The sequence below is a fragment of the Hypanus sabinus genome, chromosome 6 (genome assembly GCF_030144855.1).
Source record: "Hypanus sabinus isolate sHypSab1 chromosome 6, sHypSab1.hap1, whole genome shotgun sequence".
NCBI lineage: Eukaryota > Metazoa > Chordata > Chondrichthyes > Myliobatiformes > Dasyatidae > Hypanus > Hypanus sabinus.
The window spans coordinates 171176215-171202144 of record NC_082711.1 but is presented as its reverse complement, the minus strand read 5'-3'; the positions used below and the strand labels follow the sequence as shown (position 1 = coordinate 171202144).

The window sequence follows — 25930 nt, the reverse complement described above, 5'->3', positions numbered from 1 at the left end:
TATTTTTTCATTGTTCAGTGAAATAGTCCTTTCATTTTTCAGGATGACAGCTGGCTGACGTTATTTTTGGTTTGCTGCTGGCGGAAAATTTAAGTTCAGCGTTTTTCATAAATACAAGAAGGACTCAAATAGACATTGAATATTTTACTTAAAAGTAACTTTCAACCCAACGTCTTTTTTTCGGAGTTCAAAATGTTTTTGTTGCATGCAGAAATGTAATTTCGTTTTCTCTGCAGGAGTTCATCAATTTCATAAATGCAACACATTATAGTTTGTTTATACATAGCATAAAGGCAAAAAAAAACGTTGTATGCAGTGTTATTTCATTTTAAATGTCAAACGGGTTTTGCGGCTCCCAGTGTTTTCTTTTCTGTGGGAAACGGGTCCAAGTGGCTCTTTCAGTGGTAAAGGTTGCTGACCCCTGATCTAGACCTTTCAACATTCCATAGGTTTCATTGAGATTCCACACCCCCCCCCACATTCCCCTAAACTTCAGTGAGTACAGGCCCAGAGGCATCAAGCACTAGCCCTTTTATCCATAAGATCATTCTTGTGAACTTCCTCTGGGCCCTCTCCCTCAAAGAGAGACACCTCCCCCACCGATTACATTTTTAAAATTCTGTTTCATAACACAGTGAGGCACCTTGGAATAGTTTATTGTATTAGATGTGATGTATAAAAGTAACTTGTTGTGAGTGATCTTTGGCCAAGTGTTGGTAAGGGCATCAGAGCTACTCATTTCCTTCTGAACGCTTCCCTGATTAGACCCACTAGGACATCAGAAAATTAACTTAGCTGAAAGTCACATCTCTGACAGAGGCTGTATGTGTTCAGATGCAATGGCGTTACGATACTGTGCAGATAATCCCAGATCTTGGCCTCATCATAAGGAGATTGTAGGTTCACGTATGTCTGACCCTGGCGATTTGGGAAGCCAAATGTAGCTTAGAAATAAATGAAATATTGGTAGTCCTATGAAATATAAAACATGACAGGTTCGGAAATGTCCTTGTAAAAATGGCACAAGATGTCTGCAAGAGACGTAACAAGGTCCACGTTAAACTTGAGACTTATCAGGGCATCTTCACAGAAATGTACAGTGTGGAAACAAGCCCTTCAGCAGGGGAAGCTTAGCAGGTCGGGCAGCATCTATGGAGAGGAATAAACGGTTGACATTTCGGACCAAGATCCTTCATCAGGATCAAAACAGAAGGAGGGAAAGCCCATTTTTCCCACACACACCCCACCTTGCGTCTCCAACTCTAGGACTGGCCTCTGGGCCTCCAACTTCCAGAGCCTGGTCTGGATCCAGGCTGAAGGATGAATTACTGGCCAGAGCCCAGGTACCGCAGTGCAGAATGGGAGGAGGGAAGTGAGATCAGCCAGAACTCACTGCTTGAGAATGTGGGGGTAGGGGTGTAGAGGCATTCTCACGACATGGAACCAGCGTTGGCTGAGTGGTGCCGCAACAGCAACCTCAGCAAAACCAAAGAGCTTATCATTGACTACAGGCAGAGAAAAATCGGAGGTCCCTGAGCCAACCTTCATCAGGGGATCAGAGGCGGAGATGGTCAGCAGCTATAAATTCCTCGGCACAATCATTTCAGAGGAGCAGACCCAATGGGTTAAGCGGCCTAATTCTGCTCCTTTGTCTTATGGTTTTACCAGCACTTAGATCACCAAGGGTCTGGAGATTGTGGAGCAAGTGCTGACAGATGGGATCAATACACACAGGTGGGCCGAAAGCCTGTGCGACTCCATGATGACGGACAGCGGACAGATTTGGAAAGAAGAGGAAGAATTCTAAAGCTAAGCCTCAGCTGGGACCGAGATTTTGTGGGCTTCACATTTTTGAACTGGGAAGTGGCTGCCTGAGGTAAAGGGTACGAATGCCATCCTCTGGGGGGGGAGACACACACACACACACACACCCCCCCCCAACCCATCCTGTCAGATGCGAAAACAAAATGGAAGCGTCCTCCCTAAGGCCTGACAGCCTGTGAAGATCATCACTTATTATCCTGACAGAAGTACTGACACTGCTCAAAATAACTTCCAGCCTATTAATTACCATCCTCCATCTCTAGGTGTTGGAGGAGAAATGCAGACGTAGCTAATCAAAAACTCAGGGGTCCGGCCTACCCCTCCAGGGCAAAGATCAAACTGCAAATAAAAAGACCAATAACGGTGGGAATTGGGGAATTAAAAGAAGAATCTACACTGAATGGAGCAGTAAAGATACAAGCCGTGAGGCAACAAACAGGATAGCAGGGGGAGCTCAGTCGATCCGGCAGCATCTGTGGAGGGGAACGGACAGTCAATGTTTAGAGACGGTGGTTTACAGCTGAGAGGACGGTCATCAGTAGTGAGGTGAAAAAGAAATGGCTAAGTTCAGACATGCACGAGAGCTAATGTCCATACCCCCTACCCATCCATAGCTGTGGTATTAAGGCAGCAGGTAGGTACTGCACCAGAGAAACTCACTTAAAGAAAAACTACAAAAAAAGAAGAAAAAATAACAAGCCTGTCATTCTGCTCACGAACTGTCAAACTCAATTCGCTTTTCAAAAAAAAATCATATCATGACATAGTAATAACCATTTTAAAGAAGATTATGATAATAGACCATTTATATTATAACAAGTTTATTACCTATTTTATTAATATATTTATATAGAAATCTTGGCACTGGTAATTTTTTTCTCTCCCTTTCTTGGAAGGGAGAACAAAACAGTGTAAGCGTTTCTGCTGAAACCACCATTTAATCGTCTGGCTCTGAGAGCGAGTGTTGTCAGGGTAATTAAAGGGAGACGAGGCTCATTGCAATGACTCTCTGCTGTGTTGTTCCTCTTATCTGCTAACTCCTCATTACAATAATATCGCACGCTCACTCCCCACACTATTTGGGCGCTCAATCAAAATGTAAATGGGAGCCAATGCGGCAGGTGACGAGACAGCTGCTTCTTCGCCACATCCTCCTCCAGCCTCCTCCTTGGAGGCAGCATTCTGCACTCCCCTCACCAGCTCTGCCTCACCGAACTCCACAGAGGCGATGGTCACTTGCCGGTACTGGTGTGGTACGCCAGAGGAAGAATTTCCCCTCGCCAGTATAGCCCAGAATGACTCATCTCAGAGAATGGTAGCAAAAAAGTAAAAGTACATCACCAGTGTGAGACTGCAGGCTTGGGAAGAGCAGTTGATCAGACACCCCCCACTCCATTGACCCCATCTATATTCTCCGCTGCCTCGGGAAAGCAGCCCACATAATTACAGACACTTCCCACCCCAGCCAGTCTTTCTTCTCCCCTCTCCCACCGGGAAGAAGATACAAAAGCCAAGCTCAAGGACAGCTTCTACCCTATTTTTATCAGACCCTTGAACAGACCTCTCACCTACTAAAAAACAAGATGAACATTTGATTTTCCCAATCTGAAAACTCAAAGAACATTCATTATCGAAGTATGTATGTGATGTACAACCCTGTGACTCATCTTCCCACAAACTTTATTTCTCTACCTACTCTGCACTTCCTCTGGAATTATAACACAATAGTCTGCAGTTTGTTTATTCCTTCTGTACTACCTCATGGTGGTGGGGTGGAGATACGTCTCCACCAAAGGAGGTATAAGGTGCTCCTTCCCTCTGCCAGACTGCAGGTCACCCTTGGGCAAGGTGCAGTATCTGCTTAGCCTCCCGATCAGGGTCATGTGAAGCCATGGGAGCAGGTGGTGGATGGTCATATGAGCAGCTGGTGCATTTCACAAACCCTAGTTATGCGACCAATGACGCCAGGCAGACTATCTCTGCAGTGTATTGATCATGGCTGGGGGGGGTCACGCATCTTATAAGGCCACTGTCCAGAAGAAGGCAAAGGCTTCTGTAGAAAAGTTTGCCAAGACCAATCATGGTTGTGAAGACTACCATTGCCCACGTCACACGACTCGGCACATGATGTTGATGATGTACTACCTGGATGAACTTACATATGGAATGATCTTTTTGGACTGTATGCAATCTAAAGTTGTTTTTTTACCATATCAGAGTAACCATAATTAACCAGTACCAAATACCATCTAGCAAGAAGACAAAATTCTGAGGGGAGAGGGAAGATTATAAGGGATTATAAGTCTCGGTTAGAGACTTTGAAGAATCATCTATGGTCCAAGGAGTGAAGGTGCAGAGAAAGAGGAAATTGTCAAATTTTAGGATTCTCTACCAGGGCAGCTAGAGTCATTGAACTCATTTAGGTCCAGATCAGCAGATATTTTTGACAATGGAGAAGGTCAAGGCTTGTGTGGAACTGAGATCCTGATTAGATTGACCATGATTGTGTTCAATGGCACAACTGAGTTGAGGGTCATATGGTGTGCTCGTGCCATTCCTTATGTGGGTGACTCTTCTTTAAGACTTTGACTTCTCAAACAGCAGAAACGTTGGCAGAAAAAGCATTAATCCCAAAAGCACAAAGGTCAGGCGAAGCATGAAGCAACTTCTGACGTGTTACTGCAGCCACAAAAGAATTTGGGAGACATATCAACCCAACAAATCCCCTCAAAAGTGCAATTTTATAATAAGCTTAGGGGGAAAAAAACACTGTGGAGAATGCCTGGTTTTCTCTCTGCAGTTACTGCCTGGTCTGATGACTATTTCTAACATTTTCTGTTTATATTTCAGATTTCCAGTTCTGCAGTCTTTTTTTCTGCTCTTTATTACCACACTTGCTCAATGTCTCTCATGTCAGAGAGCCCACCTTGCATTATCAATCTCTGTAGTACTCTCTGCCAACTGCGCACAATGCAGCTGAGAATTATTTTTTTTAATTCTTCTTGTATGGCAGTAAATTTCTTAGCTGTAGGAGCTGCACAGACAAAATCTCCCGGCTCCTCTCAGACCTTTAAATCTTTTTGCCCATTTATGGGGGTTAAAAAGGTCATTTCCCACCCCTACCCACACACACACTCCTGTCTCAACAGGTTCCACAGAACAACACTGGCCACACAACCTTCTCTCAAGCTCGTATGCCCAGGGAGCTTCCCTTCCCTTGGCAGCAGCTGGTTATTTCCACTAATTCATTATTTATCAAACCCATTTCCACACGCGCGCGCACAGTTGCCCCCACAGCTGGCCTCACCTATCTGGCACAGCTGCTGTGTGTTCGGCAGCCAATTAGGCCAACCACGGTCTTTTGCTACCCAGGTCTATTAATACACCTGACTGACTCTCAGGTCTCACTCCCACGGGGTCAAGGGAACAAACAGACCAAACCTTTGATTGCGCTGCTAAGTGTCGCAATAATGAGATCTATCCTATCAATTTTTCAATCTCCACTCAGTTACATTTTTTTTTGTCCTTCGTGCAAAGCCATTTGAATTCTGTATCGCCTCAGTGCCTCTTAAGATGTGCCTCTGAAATGGTACGTTGTAACAAAAAAGGATATCTGTGCGTGTGCTTTGTGAAGTTAACCCACTACTTGGTGAGACAGACTCTTTATAATTCTTCGCTAGGTGCAAGCAAAGCCAGAATTTATTGCCCCAAGTGGCTACTCAAGAGGGCCAAGGTCTAGATTCACATATGGGCCAGACTGTACCCTTCCCTGAAGGAGATTAACAAACCAGATGGAGCTTTATGGCAATTCGGTTGCTCTGTGGCAACCATTATTGGAAAGGTTCAGAAGGTCGTAAGCCAAATGCAACTAGCTTGGAAGGGCATATTAGACAGCATGGACTGAATGGGCCAAAGGGCCTGGATCCATGCTGTACGACTCTATGACACAGGACTATGCTCCTAATGTGCAAACAGATTAAAGATTAGCGTATTTACATCGAAACATACAGTGAATTGCGTCATTTTGTACCAACGACCAACATGGTCCAAGGATGTGTTAAAGAGCAGCTCACAAGTGTTTCCATGCTTCCAGTGCCATCACGGCACACCCACAGCTTACTAACCCTAACCCATACGTCTTTGGAACATGGAAGGAAACTGGAGCACCCAGAGGAAACCACTGGGATCAGGGACAGAATGTAGAAACTCCTTACAGGCAGCCGCGGAAAATGAACCCAGATCTTACAGCTGGCTCTGTAAGGCATTACACTAACTGCTACATTACTGCAGTTCCCTTCCAGCCAAGATGGGTATTTACAACAAAGCAAGAGCTTCATGTCATTATTACTGAGACCAATTCAGAGTCACACTCAGTGGCCAGCTTATAGGTACAGGAGGTACCTAATGTTCACGCTCTCCTGCTGCTATGAAGTTCACGGTTCAATGTGTTGTCCATCACGCGTTGTTATTTGAGTTACTGTCGCCTTCTTGTCAGCTTGAACCAGTCTGGCCATTCTCCTCTGACCTCTCTCACTAATGAAGCGGATTTTTTTCCCACAGAACTGCTGCTCGCTGGATTTTTTTTTTTGTTTTTCACACCACTCTCCGTAAACTCTGGAGACTTGTGTGTGAAAACCCCAGGAGATCAGCCGTTTCTGAGATACTCACACCACCCTGTCTGGCACCAACAATCATTCCACTGTCAAAGTCACTTAAATCACATTTTTTCCCCGTTCTGATGTTGGTCTGAACAACCACTGAACCTCTTGACCATGTCTGCGTGCTTTTATGCATTGCTGCCACATGATTGGCTGATTAGATATCTGCATTAATGAGCAGGTGTGGTGTACCTAATAAAGTGGCTACTGAGTTCATTTAATGGTCCTTGTCTAAATTCTGTCAGAGTTGAGTTTGTTGACAGCTGAGTACTCCAGGCAGCTAGACACTCTTTTAGCTACCATTGTGTTACTCTGCCCTTAATCTGACATCGGCAACATTACCTTTAAAACTTCTTTTTTATTTAAGATACCAAAACTAGTCTTTTTTTATGCTACCGAGAGCGTGCAAGAATGCTCTGACAAGCTTCCACTGAGCTACGTCCCCTGTGCATTCTTCATGATGTTGTTCTACAGTTAGTGGCCACCTATCAAGTGATGGGCACGCACCATTGCACATTCCCGGAGACTGCGATTGATACTACCGTGATTTATCTGCGCCTCCCGTTCAAAACCAGTGCAATGTATCCAGTTAATTAAGGCAATACAATAATTAACCAACTGGCCCTGTTGAAGATACAGCGTTATTCTCCAAGGCTAGCAACTCTTGTGTGATTCTGTGTGAATGCAGGGAGCAGTCTGCTTACTTGTTTATTTTTTATTTAGACATACCACACGGTAACAGGCTCTTCTGGTCCTACAAATCCATGCCGCCCAATCATACTCATCTGACTAATTAACCTACTCACCTGGACGTCTGGAACGTGGGAGGAAACCAGAGCACCCGGAGGAAACCCACACAGTCAAAGGGAGAACGTACAAACACCTTACAGACAGCGACGGGAATAAACCCAAGGTCGCTGACACTGTAAAGCATTTTGCTAACCACTATACTACCATACCATCCCTTCTTGGGGGAGAAACCAGAACATGAAGATACCTTTAAAAACAGGGACTCGCTCATTTAACACAGGGACTGAGGGGCCTGAGTTATGAGTAAAGATTGACTAGGTTAAGACTTCATTTCATGGAACATAGAAGATTGAGGGGAAATTTGATAGAGGTATATGAAATTATGAGCGGTGTAGATAGGGTAAATGCAAGCAGGCTTTTTCCGCTGAGGTTGGGTGGGACTACAACTAGAGGTCATGGGTTGAGGATGAAAGATGAAAAGTTTAAGGAGAACATGAGGGGAAACTTCTTAATTCAGGGGGTGGTGTAAGAGTGTGGAATGGGCTGCCTGCACAAGTGGTACATGCGAGCTCGATTTCAAAGTTTAAGAGATGTTTGAATAGGTACATGGACGGCAGAGATATGGAGGGCTATGGTCCCAGTGCAGGTTGATGGGAGCATGCAGCTTAAATGGTTTGGCATGGACTGGAGGGGGCAAAGGGCCTGTTTCTGTGCTGTACTTTTTAAAGACTCTATAATTTTTTTTCAAATAAGGAGAAGGATATTGAATTGTCTAAGGTGTGGGAAACAAGTAAGTAAGTTATGGAACCTATGACAATTAAAGAGGTGGAGGTACTGGCGCTTTTAAGAAATTTAAAAGTGGATAAATCTCCGGGTCCTGACAGGATATTCCCCAGGACCTTGAGGGAAGTTTGTGTAGAAATAGCAGGAGCTCAGAAGGAGATCTTTAAAATGTCATTAGAAACGGGGATTGTGCCGGAGGATTGGCGTATTGCTCATGTGGTTCCATTGTTTAAAAAGGGTTCTAGAAGGAAGCCTAGCAATTATAGACCTGTCAGTTTGACATCAGTGGTGGGTAAATTAATGGAAAGTATTCTTAGAGATAGTATTTACAATTATCTGGATAGACGGGATCTGATTAGAAGTAGCCAGCATGGATTTGTGCGTGGAAGGTCATGTTTGACAAACCTTATTGAAATTTTTGAAGAAGTTACGAGGAATGTTGACGAGGGTAAGGCAGTGGATGTAGTCTATATGGACTTCAGCAAAGCCTTTGACAAAGTTCCACATGGAAGGTTAGTTAAGAAGGTTCAGTCGTTAGGTATTAATGCTGGAGTAATAAAATGGATTCAACAGTGGCTAGATGGGAGATGCCAGAGAGTAGTGGTGGATAATTGTTTATCGGGATGGAGGCCGGTGACTAGCGGGGTGCCTCAGGGATCTGTTTTGGGCCCAATGTTGTTTGTAATATACATAAATGATCTGGATGATGGGGTGGTAAATTGGATTAGTAAGTATGTCGATGATACTAAGGTAGGAGGTGTTGTGGATAATGAGGTGGGTTTTCAAAGCTTGCAGGGAGATTTATGCCGGTTAGAAGAATGGGCTGAACATTGGCAGATGGAGTTTAATGCTGAGAAGTGTGAGGTTCTACATTTTGGCAGGAATAATCCAAATAGAACATACAGAGTAAATGGTAGGGCATTGAGGAATGCAGAGGAACAGAGAGATCTAGGAATAACTGTGCATAGTTCCCTGAAAGTGGAGTCTCATGTAGATAGGGTGGTGAAGAGGGCTTTTGGAACGCTGGCCTTTATAAATCAAAGCATTGAGTACAGAAGTTGGGATGTAATGCTAAAGTTGTACAAGGCATTGGTAAGGCCAAATTTGGAATATTGTGTGCAGTTCTGGTCACCGAATTATAGGAAAGATATCAATAAATTAGAGAGAGTGCAGAGACGATTTAGTAGGATGTTACCTGGGTTTCAGCAATTAAGTTACAGAGAAAGGTTGAACAAGTTAGGTCTCTATTCATTGGAGCGTAGAAGGTTGAGGGGGGATTTGATCGAGGTATTTAAAATTTTGAGAGGGATAGATAGAGTTGACGTGAACAGGCTGTTTCCATTGAGAGTAGGGGAGATTCAAACTAGAGGACATGATTTGAGAGTTAGGGGGCAGAAGTTTAAGGGAAACACGAGGGGGTATTTCTTTACTCAAAGAGTGATAGCTGTGTGGAATGAGCTTCCTGTAGAAGTAGTAGAGGCCAGTTCAGTTGTGTCATTTAAGGTAAAATTGGATAGGTATATGGACAGGAAAGGAGTGGAGGGTTATGGGCTGAGTGCGGGTAGGTGGGACTAGGTGAGATTAAGGGTTCGGCACGGACTAGGAGGGCCAAGATGGCCTGTTTCCGTGCTGTGATTGTTATATGGTTATATGGTTAAATAGATTCACTTAATTAAAGCTGGATTATTGTCAGAAGAGCAGTTTTGAAAAATGGTCACTGTTGCCTTGCAGGGAAAGTAGCAAGTGGTTTATAAACATGACCAGGTGATCTGTTTTTAGCGCTGTTGACTGGGAATGAATATTGACCCAGGACACCCAATATTTATCAAAAGGAGAAGCTCAGAAAAAGGAGGAGACCTTGAACTAACGAGTGAGGAGTGAGAATAAAGTTCATCTTCTCCAATCCCTGATCCCTGCCTTGCTCCAGCAATTATTGCATCTAGCATTCAAAGTCTTGTTGAGTTGACCTCCACTGCATACAAGGTCAGAAAGTTTTGCTGATGTTCCAGTTTTAAAGTGAAATACACCACTAGCTCAATTAAATAAGCACAAGATCTTCGAACACAAGGGATTCTACATATGCTGGAAACCTTGAGTAACACACAAATAAAAGGTGGAGGAACTGAGCAGGTCAGGTAGCATCTATGGAAGGGAATAAGCAGACAAGGCTTTGAGCTGGAAAGGAAGGGGGAGGAAGTCAGTGGGTGGAGGGGAGGCGTACAGGCTGGCAGGCGATACGTGAGACTAGGTGAGGAATAGGGTGGGTGGATGAGGGAGTGCGGATGAAGTAAGAAGCTGGGAGTTGATCGGTGGAAAGGGTGACGAGCTGAAGATGGGAGCCTCAGATCGACTGCAAGAACATAGCTGGCGCGCACGCAGCTGGCCAATCGTGCAGTCAATCGACTGTGTCTCCGACACGTGAAGGACTCTCTCTGTTTTCATCCTGATGGGTCTGATTTGGAGATCCCACATTATCAGTTGCCCAGAGCAGACAGTTACTAACGTGACTCAGTAAGGACGTTTAATCCTACTGCTCCGTGGTTGTTTTTGCACTGCAAATACATAACAGGGAGAAAGGGAAGGAGGACAGAGCACCAGAGGGAGGTGTCAGGCAGGTGAGAAGAACAGAATGAAGGAACCGAAGACAGAGGAACTAGGATGGGGAATGTAACAGTATTTTCCCCCATGCCATCAGACTCCTCAATACCCAGAGCCTGGACTGACACCAACTTACTGCCCTCTACTGTGCCTATTGTCTTGTTTATTATTTATTGTAATGCCTGCACTGTTTTGTGCACTTTATGCAGTCTTGGGTAGGTCTGTAGTCCAGTGTAGTTTTTTTTCTGTGTTGCTTTTATGTAGCTCAGTGTAGTTTTTACACTGTTTCATGTAGCACCAATGGTCTTGAAAAACGTTGTCTCATTTTTACTGTGTACTGTACCAGCAGTAATGGTCGAAATGACAATAAAAAGTGACCTGACTTGACTTGAATGGAAAAAGAGAGAAGGGGGAAGGAGGGAAAATTACTGGAGGTTAGAGAAATTGCTGATAAGAGACCTGTTGTCCCTCTTTGAAAGAGAACTCAATTATTTCCGGAGCTGCACGTGAACACTGTTGCACAAACGTCAAGTTCAGAGACAGCCCGGCACACCAAACTTTGCCAGAAAAGATGGTGGAGGATCAGGTGGACAGGTAGCCCAGAGCTACTCCTATTCAATTGAGCAGAATATTTTCCAGCAAGCTCTGGAATCCACAGCAGTGTTGAACTGATCAGCTCCAAAGTATGGTCACGTCCGTGGCAGAGTCTCTCATTTGCTCAAACATCACAAGGCGCTGTGCAGTACAATGGGAGATAATCATGTATTTCAGCTATTTACAATTGGCACTGTTTTCAGAACACTCTTCAAACAAATACCTTTGATTTTACCCCAGAACACTGCAAAATTCCCTTTCATAAAGGTTAAATAGGCATTAAAACACCTTGTTATTGACCTATCCAAATATTTCATGTGCTAAGCTTGTCCCACCATTCAAATAGATTGCGGCTGAAATATCTTGTAATTTCACAGCTCTGTGACCATCCAAACTCCTGCCCAATGTAAATGGATCAACTTCAACTCTGAAATCTTCTGTTGAAGATTTTTTCCCAGACAGATTTTCTCTTTGGGTGGGGGATGCTAGCTAGGTAGGTAGGTTAGTGGGTAGACGGGTAGGTAGGCAGGCAGGTAGGTGGGTGGGTGGGTAGGTAGGATGATAGGTAGAGTGGTCTGGGAGTAGGTGGGTATGTAGGTAGATAGGTAGTGCTAAAGCAGAATCGTGAGGTAGTGTTCCTGGATTCACGGACCATTCAGAAATCTGATGACAGAGGGGATGAAGCCCTTCCTAAAACACTGAGTGTGGTTCTTCAGGCTCTTGCACCTCCTCTGCGATGGTGGTGATGAGAAGAGGGCATGTCCCAGGTGATGAGGGGCCCCTGATGATCCTAGTGCTCTAGGGAGGAGGTGCGGGAAAGGGATGAATCAGAGAGTATTCAAGGATGAAGGACGGTTTGATATCGAGAAAAATGAATTGGACACTAATGTCTGCACATTATTCTGTACAGGCACGACAATTCTGCACACGCTACACCTCTAAAACAGAGGACAAACACCCAAGTAATCACACTGTGATGTTTGCCGATGGCACAACAGTACTGGGGCTCCTCACCAACAACGATCAGACGGCCTATGGAGAGCACGTGGAAGAGCTCGAGGCAAACAACCTCCTCCTCAATGTCAAAGGAGATAGTTATCAACTTCAGGAGAATCTGCACCACTCACAGCCCTCTCTACATCAGTGGCACAGCAGAGGAAACTGCGAGCAGTCTCAAACTCCTGGCAGTGCACATTTCGCACAACCTCTCATGGGCTCAGAACACATCCTGGACAATCAGGAAAGCTCACCAACGCCTCTGCTTTCTGAGGAGGCTGAAGAGAGCTGGACTTCGCACATCAATGCTCTCGTCATCCAACAGGTATGCAGCAGAGAGCATCCTAACACGCTGCATCACTGCTTGGTACGGAAACCTCACTGCGGCGGACAAATGTGTAATCATCACCAGCACCAGCCCATCCGCCATCAAGGAATCTACACAGAAAGGTGCCGGAAAAAGGCCAGCAATATCGTGAAGGATCCCACCAACCCTGCTCATTGCCTGCTTGTCCCACTCCCATCAGGGAGGAGGCTACACAGCACCCACGCCAGGGCCACTGGATTAGTTACTTTCCCCAAGCAGTAAAGCTGATCAACACCTCCACCCAGTAACCCACCCCTCCACACCACCCACCACCACTACTTTATCACTTTCTGTAAGAGGCACCTTATGCACAGAAACTCCAGAGCTATCTTATCCATTTATATTTATTGTGTTTTTATTATTATTGCCTTCCTTAGCCGATTGTGATTCTTTCTTAAAATTTTATTTATGGAAATGACATTAAACAATCATGAATCTTGAATCAGTGAATGAATTCCTTCCCCATAACAACAGAAATCCAGAGCTCCAAACCAAGTCTCTCGCCCCACTGAATCAGTGACGTCACCAACATGTCACCTTTTAAACAATTACTAATCAGAATTTTTAAAAAAAAGCAGAGTGTTATGGCAACAAAAGAGTGAGGTTAAGCAAACAGGGAGGAACAACAGCACTGAAAGACAGCCCGTGAATGGGAGCCATTGTGTAAAGAGGCTAGAGAACACTCTCACAAGAAAGTGCTGTGCTGCATTGGTTTACCAGCAGTACGGACAGAAGCAGGAACGGCAGATAATCAGTGGAAACAAAACAGGGCAGAAGTCTGCAAGTCCCTGCTGCAATTGGCTACTGCTGCTAGATCGATCGTCATGTTTAGATCCAGGAGTGACCCATTCTTGTTAAGCAAAGTAGAGGGAGGCATTGAGAAACAGACTGTTATCCCATCATGGCCACAACAACCATCCAATTACACTAATATCACATTAATCCCTTTTCATCAGCCACTCCCACTCACCTGCACTCGAGGTGCAATTTACAGTGAGCAATTAACCTGACAACCTACGCATGCTTGGGTCACTGTTGTAGAGATTGTTGGTTGCTGTTGTAGAGATTGTTGGATCCCTGTTGTAGAGATTGTTGGATCCCTGTTGTAGAGATTGTTGGTCACTGTTGTAGAGATTGTTGGTCGCTGTTGTAGAGATTGGTGGATCGCTGTTGTAGAGATTGTTGGATCGCTGTTATAGAGATTGTTGGATCACTGTTGTAGAGATTGTTGGTCGCTGTTGTAGAGATTGTTGGATCACTGTTGTAGAGATTGTTGGATCGCTGTTGTAGAGATTGTTGGATCGCTGTTGTAGAGATTGTTGGATCACTGTTGTAGAGATTGTTGGATCACTGTTGTAGAGATTGTTAGATCACTGTTGTAGAGGTTGTTGGATCATTGTTGTAGCGATTGTTGGATCGCTGTTGTAGAGGTTATTGGATCACTGTTGTAGAGATTGTTGGATCACTGTTGTAGAGGTTATTGGATCACTGTTGTAGAGGTTGTTGGATCGCTGTTGTAGAGATTGTTGGTCGCTGTTGTAGAGATTGTTGGATCACTGTTGTAGAGATTGTTGGATCACTGTTGTAGAGGTTGTTGGATCACTGTTGTAGAGATTGTTGGATCACTGTTGTAGAGGTTATTGGATCACTGTTGTAGAGGTTGTTGGATCGCTGTTGTAGAGATTGTTGGTCGCTGTTGTAGAGATTGTTGGATCGCTGTTGTAGAGATTGTTGGATCGCTGTTGTAGAGATTGTTGGATCACTGTTGTAGAGGTTGTTGGATCACTGTTGTAGCGATTGTTGGATCGCTGTTGTAGAGGTTATTGGATCACTGTTATAGAGATTGTTGGATCACTGTTGTAGAGATTGTTGGATCACTGTTGTAGAGGTTGTTGGATCACTGTTGTAGAGATTGTTGGATCACTGTTGTAGAGGTTGTTGGATCACTGTTGTAGAGATTGTTGGATCACTGTTGTAGAGATTGTTGGATCACTGTTGTAGAGATTGTTGGATCACTGTTGTAGAGATTGTTGGATCACTGTTGTAGAGATTGTTGGATCACTGGTGTAGAGGTTGTTGGATCACTGTTGTAGAGGTTGTTGGATCCCTGTTGTAGAGATTGTTGGATCACTGTTGTAGCGATTGTTGGATCGCTGTTGTAGAGGTTGTTGGATCGCTGTTGTAGAGGTTGTTGGATCACTGTTGTAGAGATTGTTGGATCGCTGTTGTAGAGGTTGTTGGATCGCTGTTGTAGAGGTTGTTGGATCACTGTTGTAGAGATTGTTGGATCGCTGTTGTAGAGGTTGTTGGATCGCTGTTGTAGAGGTTGTTGGATCGCTGTTGTAGCGATTGTTGGATCGCTGTTGTAGAGGTTGTTGGATCGCTGTTGTAGAGGTTGTTGGATCACTGTTGTAGAGGTTGTTGGATCGCTGTTGTAGAGATTGTTGGATCGCTGTTGTAGAGATTGTTGGATCGCTGTTGTAGAGATTGTTGGTCGCTGTTGTAGAGGTTGTTGGATCGCTGTTGTAGAGGTTGTTGGATCGCTGTTGTAGAGGTTGTTGGATCGCTGTTGTAGAGATTGTTGGATCGCTGTTGTAGAGATTGTTGGATCACTGTTGTAGAGATTGTTGGATCACTGTTGTAGAGGTTGTTGGATCACTGTTGTAGAGGTTGTTGGATCACTGTTGTAGAGGTTGTTGGATCACTGTTGTAGAGGTTGTTGGATCACTGTTGTAGAGGTTGTTGGATCACTGTTGTAGAGATTGGTGGATCACTGTTGTAGAGGTTGTTGGATCACTGTTGTAGAGATTGTTGGATCACTGTTGTAGAGATTGTTGGATCACTGTTGTAGAGGTTGTTGGATCACTGTTGTAGAGGTTGTTGCATCACTGTTGTAGAGATTGTTGGATCACTGTTGTAGAGATTGTTGGATCACTGTTGTAGAGGTTGTTGGATCACTGTTGTAGAGGTGGTTGGATCACTGTTGTAGAGGTTGTTGGATCACTGTTGTAGAGGTTGTTGGATCACTGTTGTAGAGGTGTTCAGCACAGACACAGATCAACACGTCAAGGCCACCCCTTTTTCCTGCTTCTGAATGGCTTCCTTCTGTCCCCATTCGAGTTACAGTGTAAATGCCTCTTGAATTGTACCCAGTTCCACCACCTCCTCTTGCAAGTGCATTCCAGGTATCAATTACCCTCTGTGTAAATAGATTCAGGCTTCTTGAGTGCATTCACCCGCGCAGGTGAAATCCACTCCATCACAGCCCTGGCTTGGTGGAAAACTTTGGGGTCAGAAACAAAGAGCGATACAGCACGGTACAGGCCATTCGGTTCATGATGTTGTGCCAACCTTTAACCTACTCCAAGAACAATCTAACCCTTCCCTCCCACATCGCCCTCCATTTTTCTATCATCAAGAGTCTTTCAAATGTCCCTAATGTATCTGCCTCCACCAGCACCCCTGGCATTGTGTTCAAGTTTATCATCATTCAATTGTACACGTATACAACTAAACAAAACAATGTTCCTCAGGTGCCAAAACACAATGCATACAGTACTGTGGAAAAGTCTTCGGCGCGCGCGCGCACACATATTAGTATTTGTTCATATGGAGCGGAGAGCGAGTTTTAAAATCTGGCGGCAGCAAAGGATGTCGGGAATGGTGAGGGTGGAGCACCATGGGAGGGGTGTGGGACAGGTGGTAGAGAAGGAGTACCGGGATGGGGGGGGGGCGCAGGTTCAGACAGACTCAGCCTAAGTCAGTTGATTCTAAACAGTTGGTGTAGTGATCATTACAGAATGTCTCTCTGATGCTTCCCATTCCCTCCCCTTTTCCCAACCATGATTACCCTCTCCCTGCCCCCTTCCCACTCTCAGTCCACAATAGAGACCCCTATCAGAATCAGGTTTATCATCACTCATGTATGTCATGGCATTTGTATTTTTTCCCAGAAATAGAACAGTGCAATACATAAAATTAGTACAATACTGTGCAAAAGTCTTAGGCACCCTAGCTATATAGATGTGCCTCAGCATTTTACACATTAATATATATCACATACAGCACATATAATAACCAGTTAGAAATGAGCTTCTGACATCCCTCCTAACTTCCAATCATCTTATAATTATGCCCCCCTTGTATTTACCACTTGCAGCCTGGGAAAAGTTATTTCCAGGGTCCTGCTCTCGTGGCCAGCCTACTCACCTGCCTAATCCTGCTGAGTCAAATATAATTGGCAGGCAATAAGGGAAAAGGTCTAGATGGCTTAGGAATCATTTCCAGAATCGTTATCTCACAGCACGTGCCCAACTGTACAGGGTAAAATCAGAATTAAAGTAATCCAATCCACAATTTGTAGTGTTGATTCTTGAATTTACAGGTTCATAAACAGCTACTTCTCTTCAACCATTCGGTTTTTGAACTGACTGGCACAATCGCACTCACTCCAACTCTGATTACTTTGATCACTATTTACTAAAATGGACTTTTTTTGCTCTAATTGTGTTCTTTCTTCTAAAAATTGGGTATAATTTTATGTTTTTCTTGTGAATGCTGTTTATATGAGGCAATGTTACTGCAAGATTTTCGATGCATATATGTACTTGTGTACATGTCAATAAACCTGACTTTGACTTTGAAGTGAGACGAGGGGCTCAGCCACTACTGTATATTGTCTTTAACTGGCCCAGTTGGATTCGCAAGCACGATATAAACACAGATACTGGGCAATAACAAAGGTCATTAGAAAATTCCCTGCTTCTGTCAACAGAGTTGTGCTTCCCTTTGCTCTGAATTAGTTCTGTGATTTTATTGTGTCTCAGGGCACTGAAGATCTGGGATGGTTACATTTAATTTGACCATTCACATATGAGAACCATATTACTGCATATTACTGCAGTCTGTCTCAGAGGATAAGAGCAACACGTTCTTTCCCTGAAGGTGTATCGGGATTAGAAAAGTATTTTTTTCCCTAAAGTGTCATTACATTTTATCATGGTGGCCCCTAACAAGAAAGTCAGACCACAGGACATAGAAGCTGTATTAGGCCATTCGTTCCATCGTGTCTGCTCTGCCATTCAATCATGGCTGATTTATTAACCCTCTCAACACCATTCTCTTTGTAACCTGTGACATCCTGACTAATCAAGAAGCTATCAACCTCCGCACTAGATATACCCAATGACTTGGCCTCCACATCCGTCTGTGGCAGTGATTTCCACAGATTCACCACTCTCTGGCTAAAGAAGTTCCTCCTCATCTCTGTTCCAAAGCTTTGGGGTCAGGACGGTAGAACATCGAACAATACAACACAGTACAGGCCCTTCAGCCCAAGGTGTTGTGCTGACTTTTTAACCTACTCCAACCTTTTTTAATGACCTTTGTACTTACTTATTAACTTACCCACATTAAGTACCCCTATCATGATGCGAATGCACACTGGCGCATCCTTATAGGTTTATGGTTCCAATAAGGTAACAACAATGTGCAACAACAATAAGGTAACAATAAGGTAACAACAAGGACTGAAGCTTGCGTGGCCTTCCTCTTTGAGCAAGTAGTTTACATACACAGAGCTGAGGGCAAGGGGAAATGGAAGAAGGCTGTTATGCTGCCCAGACTAGGAAAGGGGTGCCACAAGAAAGCATGTGTGTCAGAGTGTGCAGAGTAGCTCTGGACCACTACTGTCCACAGGGGATGACCAGTGGTGGCAGGGCCAGCAGGGTAGTGCAAGTGGTACGCGCAACGCTCTGCAGTACAGGCCACTCGGGTTTCCTCCTGCATTCCAGTTGCTTGGTCATTGTAAATTGCCCCATGCTTATGCTAGGGTTACACAGGGGGTCGCGGGGAGCCGTGGCTCGAAGGATTGGAAGGGCCTATACATCAATAAAAACAGACAGCAATTATACCTTCAAGAGAAAACCGTCTAACACCAAAGGAAACAGAAACTTCAGAGCACTCACTTTGAAATGTAAGGTTCTGTTTGGAGGGCAGAGATACACCACAAATAAGAGATAACTTTTAAACAGACAAAGAGGGAGCAAGTCTAAATTTAGCTGCGAGAAATCTATTCTGAAGCAGTGAATAATGGCAGGCGAACATTTCAGCAAACATGCAATTTGACAGAAACAGCTCTGAATCTTCTGGGGCCACTGCTCTATTTAATTTGTATCTTTATATTCAATAGCAATAAAGTACATTTTCATTTATGTTTAAAAGAATGAATCTATTATAATCTTCACAGCATGTTGAAAACGAGTGTTTTTGCCAGATATATTAAAATGATTTCTGCCAATTCCTTCCTCCTGAGATGCCTTACTATCTAAAAATAAACTTTTATTATTTAAATGCAAAACAATTGCTCATCTACATTTAGATCATCCATGGTGTCAGTCCTGGTTTGTAAGCGTGCTGTTCTCCGTCATAGGCCTCACACAGATCAATCGACTCACACATACTCCGCCCTTAAGTGACCAATGTCAGCACTGAGTTGCACAGAATGTGCTGATCACAAACTGGCCACTTGGCCCTACAGATCTCTACTAGCTTTTCTGCTCCAAGCCTTGTCCAACCCTACTTCACCTCAATCTATCTGGTCTTTACCCCTTCTTGTGCTTGTCCTGATCTAGTTTCTCTCTAGATGCATCTATGCAGCCAAATATCTCCAATCTACGAGATCTCTCAGTGGGTGAGCATTTCAGAGACAGTGACCACTACTCCCTGACCTTTAGCGTTACCTCAGACAGGGATAGGAGCAGATGGCGTAGGAAAATGTTTAATTGGGGGAGGGAAAACTATGATGCTATTAGGCAGGAATTTGTATGCGTAAAATGGAAACAGAAGTACTCATGGAACTGTGGAAATGTGGGGTGGCACAGTAGCATAGTGGTCAGCACAATGCTTTACAATACCAGCAACCCAGGTTCAATTCCCGCTGCTGCCTGTAAGGAATTTGTACATTCTCTCCTTGATCACATGGGTTTCCTCCCACAGTTGAAAGACGTACCGGTCGGTAGGTTAATTGGTCATTGTGAATTGTCCCGTGATTAGGCTAGGGTTGAATCAGGAGAATGCCAGACAGTGCGGCTCAAAGGGCCAGATGGGCCTATTACACGCTGTATTTCAATAAATAGATAAATGGAATTTAGGGAGCACTTGCAGGGGGTTCCATTGATTCAGGGATCGGATGGTAGGGTGAAGGAAGGCAAGAGAAGCAGAACATCTAGCCAAGAGGAAGAAAGAAGCATACTTAAGTTTTGGAAAGCAAGGATCAGACAGGGGTCTAAAGAGTTCAAGGTAGCCAAGAAGGACATAAGAAAGCTAGCAAGGGACAAGGGAACGCCTTGGACTTTTTCATCCAGAGGGTGGTCCGTATATGGAATGAACTGCCAGAGGAAGTTGATGAGGCAGGTGCAATAACAACTTTTAAAAGAACTTTGGACAGCTATATGGATGGGAAAGGTTCAGAGGATTATGGACCAAACATGAGCAAATTGATGCAGCTTAGATGGGCGTCTTGGTTGACATGAAGCAGTCAGACCAAAGAACCTACTTCCATGCTGTATGACACAAATTCCACCTGGATGCATGGTTCTGCATGTCTGTTACTGCTAACATACACTCCTGACTGTTCAAAGCCTCTACATAAACCATATTTAATAACAGTGTGCTGATTACAGCCTGTGCTTAAAGTCAGGCTTTCCTTTGTAAAAGGGAGATCAAAATTATTTCAGTCTACTCCGCTTTTATCCTATCAAAAACATATTCTAAAAATAAATGATATTGTTTCAATGCAAAACAATCTCTAATCTACATTTCAATCAGCTGAGATGTCAGTCCTGCTCTCTAACATGCTGTTCCTTTTGCTGACTCCTTGGAGAACCATTTTAGAAGCAAGTAGGGCAAATTAAAGTATTTTACAAATGTGGCTCCAAATAACACTCTTAGTTCCTGTCACAATTTTGATGTCACATTTTTGCAGATGCTCACGGCAAGCTCTGGCACTGGAGGTCTACTAGCAATGGGAGCTGTCTAGTCTCTGTCAACAGCAGACTGGAGGAGCTGCCTGGCAAAGGAGTGGTGACTGTGATAAACACCACCCAGAGGTACACCAGCACACACCAGGCAAAGCCCTCCCCATAACTGAGCATGTTTACAAGGGGTGTTGCCACAAGAAAGCGGCATCTGTCAAAGACCCCCACCATCACTTTACTCACCTCAACTCAGAACTGATAAAGTAAGTAACACTGTCCAGCCTCGGGGTGCTCTGGTTTCCTCCCACAGAATGAAGAAGTTTGGGTCAAGGTTAGCGAGTTGTGCGCATGTTATGTTGGGGTCGGAAGCATGACAACAGTTGTGGGCTGCACAGCACAACTTTTGCTACTTTGATTTGATGCAAAGAGCGCATTTCGCTGTATACCTTGATGTACATGCGACAAATAAGGTTAATCTTTAGATTTTTATCACAGTGAAATGCTGACCACCTGAACATCAGGGTCCCTTGCACTTTAACTATTTCACTTGTGCTGTGAATGCAACATCCTCACCTCATTCCCCCTCACCTGGCTTCACCAATCAGCTGCCCCTTCCCCCACCTTCTCATGCTGACCTCTGCCCCCTTCCTTTCCACTCCTGATGGAAGGTCTCGGCCCAAAACTCCCATTTCTATCTTTGGATGAGCCTGTCCTGCTGAGTTCCTCCAGCCTTTTGAGTGTTCTGATCCGCGCTCTGTTTTCCCTTTCAGCATCTCAACAAGCCCATAAGACACAAGATAGAATCGGCCCATCAAGTCTGATCTGCCATTCCATCATGGCCGATTTACTCTAAACCTCATTCTCCTGCCTTCTCCCCTGTGACACTCTTACTAATCAAGAACCTGTGAACCTCCACTTTAAACATACCCAAGCCTGCTCAGCCTTCTGTGGCAATGAATTCCTCGGATCCATCATCCTCTGTCTAAATATTTTCCTCCTTATCTCTGTTGATCTTCTATTCTGAGGCTGTGCCCTCTGGTCCAAGACTCAACCACCACAGGAAACTTACGTACAAAGCATAACTGCAGCTACGGGGGTCAGCCTGGATGGCATCCAAACAAAAGTTTTCTGCTGTATCCTGGTTCTCATGACAATAATAGACTAATACAAATAATATTACTGAATGGTACTTTGCAGGAGGTAGCAGTCAGCCCATGAATCTGTGCATAATTACATCAGACAGACAATACAAAACAAATTGAAAGGTGGAAGCCCACGTTAACATCAATATCACCAAATTTGGATCCGCGTTTTTGTGGTATTTAGCACCTTCATTGTGATAGCTCCAAAACTCCCTCTGATGAGCAAGAATATGGAAGACATCCCTTATCGGAATGTCAAATGGTGTTAATATGAGATTATTTGAATGGTATTATGAGGTGGCAGTTCCGTACTGACATGAGGCTGGCTTGAACCCGCCACTTGGTGACTGCCTGGCTTCTCCAGTGGGCACCCAAGCTAATTCTGTACAAACACGCGCCACCGACTCTCGGTCCTCCTGGTCCACTTGCCGCATCTCTTCAATTCAGTAAGAACTGAGTTAGTGTCAGGTATACAGTGTGTGTGGGATGGGATATCGCTACTGCCCTGTTATCTTGGCAGCAAAAATAGTTCATATTGAAATTGGCAGTCACCCCATAAGGTTGAAGAATGCAGATGCCCAACCCCTCTGTAGTGCACAAGTGCGTATGGGCTCACATTAGCCAAGGGATGTGCTGAAGATCTCTCTTACCTCTATGCCTGTTTGTTGTCTTATCAAACATCAGCATGGCATCCTCTACCTGCAATACATAAAGGAGTTCAGGTTAAATCAACTCTTAGAAAGATCAGTAAGGCAAAACCTCAAAGCAATCCTTGGAACAAAGGAGGCTGAGAGAAGATCTCACCAGGTATGCAAAATCATGACTGGTGGAGTTAGCTAGGGCGATGCTTCTAATAACAGATGTTTCAAGGATTGGGACTACAGGCGCAAAACTTTGGACAAAAGGAAGATGTTGAGGAGGAGTACAGGAGTGAGATAGATCAGCTGGTTGAGTGGTGTTGCAGCAACAATAGCCTTGCACTCAACATCATTAAGACCAAGGAATACTGGATTTCAAGAAAGGGAAGTGAAGAGGACACACATCAGTCCCCACCGAGGTGTCAGCAGTGGGAAGTGTGAGCAGTTTCAGTTCCTGAGTGTCAACATCTCTGAAGATCTATCCTGGACCTTTTGAACAAGGCATGCCAATGGCTATAGCAGGAAATGTGGTTGGTCACCGAAGACTCTCACAACTTTCTATAGATATACTGAGGAGAGCATTCTGATTGGTTGCATGACTGCCTGGTATGGAGAGGCCACTGCACAGGATTGGAAAAAGCTGCAGAGGACTGTAGACTAGTCAGTTCCATCATGGGCACCAGCCTCCACAGCATCGAACACATCTTTGAAAGGCGATGCCCCGAAAAGGCAGTATCCATCATTAAATACTCTCCAACACACAGGATATACCCTCTTCAGAGGGAAAGAATTGGGAGCCTGAAGACACACACTCAACATTTCAATAACAGTTTCTTCCCCACAACCATTAGACTTCTGAACAGACAATGAACACAGCATCACTATTTCTTGGTCTTTTTTTTTGCACTAAAAAAATACACTTACAAGTGTTAAACGTAACAACCAAACCTCCCATACATAGGGTTTAATTAATATAATTATTTGACCCAATTGAAATAGCATCAGAACCTTGATGTGATTTGATATAATCTTCTCAAGACTGTCCTGCCTCTTCTGAAGGATTCTAGTCTGACCAATGGAAATTGAAGGGAATGGTCCCGATGGGTCAGTTGCTAATTGTATGACAACATGCAATCAAACTCCTCTAGTAAGATGGCAGCATGCCTGGATGCAACGACCTCTCCACTAACCCAACGAGTTTTTGTCTTTTTTTACAATTGAAAAGCCACTGTGGTGCATTGGGTCTACCCCCATCAGTGAGTTGCTGATAGTGGGATAGCTGGAGGAGCTGGACTTGGTGTGGACCGTGTTCTTGCCTGCTATAGAAAGGCGCTGGGAGTCGTTGTGCAAAGGTGGTGTGCAGCCTAACAGCAGCAGGGCATGGTGCCCTGTTGGTTGGCACTGTTGCCTTGCGGGATTCGGTGAAAACTAGAGTGAAGATTGGATCAGCCATGATCTTGTTGAATGGTGGAGCAGGATTGAGGGGCCGGTTGGCCTACTCCTGCTCCTATCTCTTATGTTCTTATGTTGACAGATTGTCTTGTGATTACAAGACCCCATCAGACATTGGTCACGTACAGCACCGCAAACCCGGTTCACTGGTGTATGGTTGAGACTGACGGCAAGGGGGCTGTGTGGCCTCAGCTGTAGCACAAACTAGACTTCAAGCCGTGGGCTCACCTGTTGCAGCCACCCGGGAGAGGAAACGCGGGAGGAGCTGTGGCATGGCGTCCATGCCAGACTGGGGGCGGGGGGCTGGGCCCTCCCATCTGTGCTGCCCTCCAGTGTTCGCTCAGTGCAAGACAAGATGGATTGCGTTCATACATGCATTCATCTTCAGATTGCTGAAGGCTTGTGCTTGCCACAATCATCAGTGCAGCATCAATCTGTAGAACATGTCTTTCAGGCTAAATAATATATTTTTTTTGTGTCTGTATGTTTGCTGCTATCTTACATATGTTATATGTGCCTTGTGCCATGTATGACAGCTGGCTCTGTGTTTTGCACCTTGGCCCCAGAGTAATACTGTTTCATTTGGCTGTATTCAAGGGTATTATTGTATAGTATGGTTGAATGATAACTAAACTTGAACTTGAAATGGGATAGGAAGGTGCCGAAAGCTTGACCCTTGGTGTATCTCAAGATGGGATCTCAATTGAGGGCACATTCTGGGTGAAGACAACAATAGTGTGAAGGTGGTGTGATTATTCTGATCACTATCCAGCTCACTCTTTGGGAAAGAAGGATTTGGGTTACACTCACACAAATGAGGATTGGCCAACTCAGAGATGAGGGCAAAGGTCACCCATCATATCCAAGCATGATAGGAAACAAGACACTTGGGCATGGAGGGGAAATTCTCTGGAGGGGATGGAGAGCAGTGTTAAATAACACGCAACAAATCCGACTATTGTGCAGCTACCGGACTCTTATATAAAATGACATTGGATGCTTCTTAATGCAAAAAGAAAATCCAATTCTTACTGTGAGCTTCAGTGTGAAATAACAACTCAATTTCTTTTCACTTCAGTGGTTTGCAACCTGGATCTTATTTTTTCTGAAAACACTGCATCTCACTGTTGACCGACTTGGGCAATAATGGATTGCCAAGTACTTAATCCCAGGCGCACACCTGCAGCCCAAGCGTGTCTGTCTGCGTCTGCATCGTCCTCCCATCGCAGCGTCTCCAGACACCTTCCGGAGCTTGCCTAGACGGAGCACGCTGTCCATTTAAGAGAGCAGTTCCCCAGCACTTTCGCTAATGGAGAAGTGGCAGCTGCCTCCACCATAACAGTTTGATCAGACACACTTAAACAGATGTGGAAATGTGCTTCACAGGCATGGAAGTACATTAATGTGATATAATATAGGCGATATGCAGGAAGTACCCATAAACAGGAAGATGATAATGAGCAGATTACCTGCCTTGGTGTTGTTGATTCATTTAGAGAGAAATATATCCCCATGACACTGGGGAGAAACTTCCCTGACCTTCTATTAATGTTGTTCTTGCACCTTTCACATTCATTGAAGAATCTGATGTTTGATCTGATGGGATCAAAAATCCATTTTAATTAAATCTTTCTCCCATTCAGCATTCAGTAATAGGCTTACTTAATGTAATACACACAAAATGCTGGGGAACTCAGTTGGTCAGGCAGCATCCATGGAAATGAGGGTACGGTCAATGCTTTCAGGCCTAGGCTCTTCTTCAGGATCGTAAAGGAAGGGGGAAGGCACCAGAATAAAAAGGTGGGGGGAGGAGGAGGATAGCTGGAAGATGTGAGTGAGTGGGGAAAGGTAAAGGGCTGGAGAGGAAGGAATCTGATAGGAGAGGAGAGTGGACCATGGGAGAGAGGAAAAGTGAAGGGGCACCTGATGAGAGGTAAGAGGCTAGAGTGGGGAACAGAAGAAGAGAGGAGGGGAAGGTTTTTTTTTACTGGAAGGTCTATATTTATGTCATCAAGTGGGAGGCTACACAGAGAGAATTTCAGTTGCTGCTCCTCCTGGCTGACAGTGCCTCATTGTGGCACAAGAGGAGGCCATGGACCAACACCGTTGGAACAGGAACGGGAATCAGAATTAAAGTGCTTGGCCACTCGGA

General features: G+C 44.5%; 1 protein-coding gene across 11 annotated transcripts in view; it reads right to left on the bottom strand.

The window, feature by feature from the left end:
- Nucleotides 1–25930, bottom strand: part of msi2b (musashi RNA-binding protein 2b) — a 642445-nt gene that overhangs the window by 293058 nt on the left and 323457 nt on the right. For all 11 annotated transcript variants that reach the window (XM_059973518.1, XM_059973517.1, XM_059973521.1 and 8 more), the window contains exon 7: nucleotides 22339–22387. In XM_059973518.1, coding sequence (XP_059829501.1) covers nucleotides 22339–22387 — 49 coding nt within the window. The remainder of the gene's footprint in view (nucleotides 1–22338; nucleotides 22388–25930) is intronic.